Genomic DNA, 4,285 nt, shown 5'->3' with positions numbered 1-4,285 from the left:
ATGCCGTAGCATAGTCTATCTGTAAGTACCACAGTCATCATCTGGTAAATCACGTGCAGCTCGCATAGCATGCGTTGTAGTGACGGTCAACACATCCATGAATTACATGTTGCATTACATCATCATTCTGTATAGTACATTGCTGCTTTAGTGTGGTGCAATCTAGGAATGCTGTAATAATAATATAATAATAATAATATTTATTTCTATCGCATTATAGGTTTTAGTCCAAAACCCGGAGCCGCCCAGAAACGGATTGCTAACGCTCATCAGCGTGCTGAGATCTCCCGAAACTGTTTGGACATGGCAGGGCTGTGCAAAACACAAGAGACTGCACAAGGATTGTGGAGCAAACCGTATCAAGAAAGATGAAGCTTCTGTAATCAATCAAAACAGGAAGCAATCCATTTGCAGTTGAAGACATCACTAACCTTTTTAGTATTTCGTCTGGTGTCGTTGTCACAGATGACATAGCAGCAGATATACTAAACGCTTACACCATCGGAGAGAAACGCTTTGTTCAGTTTGTTAGCGAAAGACTGAAGTCCTCAAAAGTTAGCTTTTACGATCCTCTTCCCAAACTGAAGCTTAAGACATTCTCGGCACAGGTAAAGACAAAATCTGTAATAGTGAAAGGACAAGAAGTAATCGTGCGTGCTGATCGAAACCTATTTGCTAGGTTACTAATTGTAGCACAGACTAGATTTTTAAATATGCGTGATGCTCTTTGCTACGAACTAGGTCCTGTCCCTTGGTCTCTAGCGTCAGTGGATGAAAGCTTGGCAAAAACTGCAAAGTCAAAACTGCTCGATCTGTTAGAGAAAGACATTCCTCCTGCTGAAAATGTGCCTGGCAATGCTGCGTGGATGATTGATGCCATGGCATTGCTGCAAAGTTTGGGTACAATCCCAGCTACATTTGCAGATCTTGCCATGAAGGCGTTTGATGTAGCTACAGCAGCTTTCTTGTCTGATTCTGTCCGGATCGATTTTGTGGTCGACAGATACCCCACTCATAGCATCAAACGTTGCGAACGAAGCCAGAGAGCAAAACAGGGAATTGTAAAAATTAACATAGCTAATCGATTGCAGAAGTGTCCATCACAGTGGAAGAAGTACTTAACGCTTGACAGTAACAAGACAAATCTCTCAGAGTTTCTCTTGCAAGAATGGATCAGACCAGAATATGCCGAACGTCTTCATCATCGCCTATTCTACGTGACTCACGATGCCAAATGCACCCTTCTAACAAGCAGTGATGGAGTTGCAGTTACTGCCCAATGTGTAGCAGATCTGAAATGTTGTCATGAAGAAGCTGACACTCGTTTGCTACTTCATGCAGCACATGCGGCTACGATGGGTTCGCGAGTGTAGAGTGATACGATCACCAGATACGGACGTTGCCATTCTGGCTTGCTCTTTGTGTCCTGGCATTCCCGCTCGCATATTTTTTCGAACAGAGACTAAAACACGCTCACGGTTTATTGACATTCAAGCTGTGAGAAATTTTGTTAGTGAAAACGTTTGCGACGCACTTCTAAGATTACATGCTCTAACTGGCTGTGATACTACATCTGCTTTCAAAAGGCGAGGGAAAAAGACTGGTTTACAATTGCTGCAATCGAATTTGCAATTATGTGATGGTATTCAACGACTTGGTGATACATTTAATGTTTCTGATGATTTGTTTACTGTACGCGAAACGTTTGTTTGCCAGTTGTATGGATCAAAGACGAATTCCATTAATGACTGCAGGTACGAGCTGTTCTCTGTAAAGGGTGCACAAAGCGACAATCTTCCCCCAACCCAGGACGCACTACAGATGCACGTGCAGAGAGCTAACTATCAAGCCGCAGTTTGGGTAAGAGCCCTTCAAGCCAAACCGGTTGTACCCTCTTCTTGTGGGTATGGGTGGGAAATTGTGAATGATCAATTAACAATGAAATGGATGATACGGAACCAGCACCTGATGACCTACTGGTTTTAGTCGATTGCTGTTGTCATACCGGATGTAGTTCACGTCGATGTTCTTGTGTACTAAGCGAAGGGATGCCTTGTACAGATGCTTGTGGCTGTGAAGACAGTGACAACCAAACCGCTTCATGTAGACGTGAAACAGACAGCGAAGGGAGTGATGATGAAGCAGAGTTCTAGAGCAGCCGACTTATCTTTAGCTAGTTGTTAATTTGCTTCAAGTTTACTGCACACATAGCAATAATATAGACTAGAAAGACACATTTAGATTATTTTTCTTTATTTTGACAAAGTTAAAATACTATATAGTTAGACTACTAACTTGATTAGATAAGATGGATTAGATGAGATTGCCGTTTTGAGTAATAAACCTTGGTTGCTATAGCAACGCAGAGTATCTTTGGTTCTACTGCTTTGAACACTTTTTCAGACTAACTCATGTTAAATTCGCACTCTTCTATGTCGTTTGTCGAGATATCAATAATAAAATTTAGATCGAACCGTTGGGGCGACGGACTTTTGAAAAACTGACCGTGGGCCGTAGGACTACAGCTAAAATTCTAACCCTCATCAAGCTCAAGATTCTAAGTCGCTGCTGTGGATTATACAAGACAAACGTATCGTCTAGATCGTGTAGTTACGTGCCTATGCCAGTGGGCAGACATGTGTTGTAGATAGTTTTTGACTTCAGTGATGGTAGAAGGATTATTTTGTAGTCGTATTTATTACTTCTGATAGTAATTTGAGGTATATTATTTACTGGTGCAATCCGTGTGCTGGGTAAGCAGAAGCAGCAGCTATTATAAGCGTAATAAGGCGCTACATGACTCCTATTTAAGTGTTCTTTGAGCACTTTCTCTGGTACACCAGTAACTCTAGGTGGGTGTATGCAGGAGCACCAGAATAGGACTCCTGCCAGAGTACCCTACAGGGTGTCTACCAAGCACAAATATCATGTTTCGTGGGTGGCTGAAGGGTCCGTGACCCTTCCGGCCATTTCAATTTTCAAATTTCAATTTTTAATTTTCCAATTTCAGTTTTCATTTTTTTATTTTTCATTTTTCAATTTTGTGTCAAGGGTTTTCAATTGTTTTGCTGGAAAAATTCATTCGCCGAGGAAATTTTTATTTTTTAATTTTTGTTTTTCATTTTTTATTTTTCATTTTTCATTTTTCCTTTTTCATTCTTAATTTTTCTATTTTCAAGTTTCTATTTTTGATTATATTTGGTTGAGTTGAATGTCAAAAGAATTGAACGCGGAAAGAACGAAAAATGAACGCAGCAGGAACGAAATTGAACGCAGCAAGAATGAAAAATGAAACACCTTTGTGCGAAGTACGCAGCAGGGAGTCTGGTTTTAGTCATAACTCAACGCAGTAGGGGTTCGTTTTTCATGCCAATGCGTGCTGCTGATTGGAAGGGGCGGAGTGGTTCTTCGACGACTTCCGACCTAGGACGATCTCTTGCAATTTCCGCTCTAACAAGAAGAAAATCTTCAAAAAATATTCGATCTCAGGTGCGAGCAGCTATTGCCGATGAGCACAGTACATATGCATGGTATATGAATATATCTATTACCACCTAGAACAACACTCTAGCTAACAGCAAACCGCGCATGCATCTTTGTCTCTATTTGCTGTGTACTGCGTGTATAAAATGGTAGTTAATTAATTAAGCCTAATTGAGCTTGAACGAGTTTCAGTACAGTTACTAAATTTGTCGAGTTTTAGATTTAGCTAGATTGTTAACGTTGATAGATGTGGTAATAGATAAGTTAGTTTATATACCATGCATATGTACTGTGCTCATCGGCAATGGCTGCTCGCACCTGAGGTTGATTATTTTGGGGGAGAGGAAGATTTCCTTCTCGTTAGAGCGGAAATTGCAAGAGATCGTCCTAGGGCGGAAGTTGTCCAAGAACCACTCCGCCCCTTCCAATCAGCAGCACGCGTTGGAATGAAAACGAAACCCTACTGCATCGAGCTGTGACTAAACCAGACTCCCTGCTGCGTACTTCGCACAAGGCTGTTTCATTTTTCGTTCTTGCTGCGTTCAATTTTCGTTCTTTCCGCGTTCAATTCTTTTCACATTCAACTCAACCAAATATCAAGAATAGAAACTTGAAAATAGAAAAATGAAAAATGAAAAAGGAAAAATGCAAATTGCAAATTAAAAATTAAAAATTGAAATTTAAAAATTAAAAATTGAAATGGCCGGAAGGGTCACGGATCGGTTAGCACATTGATAAAACAATTATTAATTTACATTTACCGTTTAATTAATAATTAACAAGTCAAACGACTCGTACATTG

General features: G+C 40.4%; 1 protein-coding gene across 1 annotated transcript; it reads left to right on the top strand.

Moving 5' to 3' along the window:
- The first annotated feature begins 713 nt into the window (after positions 1-713).
- On the top strand, positions 714-2,419 carry LOC134190875 (uncharacterized). Its single transcript, XM_062659412.1, has 2 exons — positions 714-1,268; positions 1,312-2,419. The coding sequence occupies exons 1-2, from the start codon at positions 714-716 to the stop codon at positions 1,984-1,986; spliced, it is 1,230 nt and encodes a 409-aa protein (XP_062515396.1). The 3' UTR covers positions 1,987-2,419.
- The last annotated feature ends 1,866 nt before the right edge of the window (positions 2,420-4,285 follow it).

This window comes from Corticium candelabrum, chromosome 15, assembly GCF_963422355.1.
Source record: "Corticium candelabrum chromosome 15, ooCorCand1.1, whole genome shotgun sequence".
Classification (NCBI taxonomy): Eukaryota; Metazoa; Porifera; class Homoscleromorpha; order Homosclerophorida; family Plakinidae; genus Corticium; species Corticium candelabrum.
Note: the sequence above shows the minus strand (reverse complement) of the source record. Positions and strands in the feature narration are given on the sequence as shown.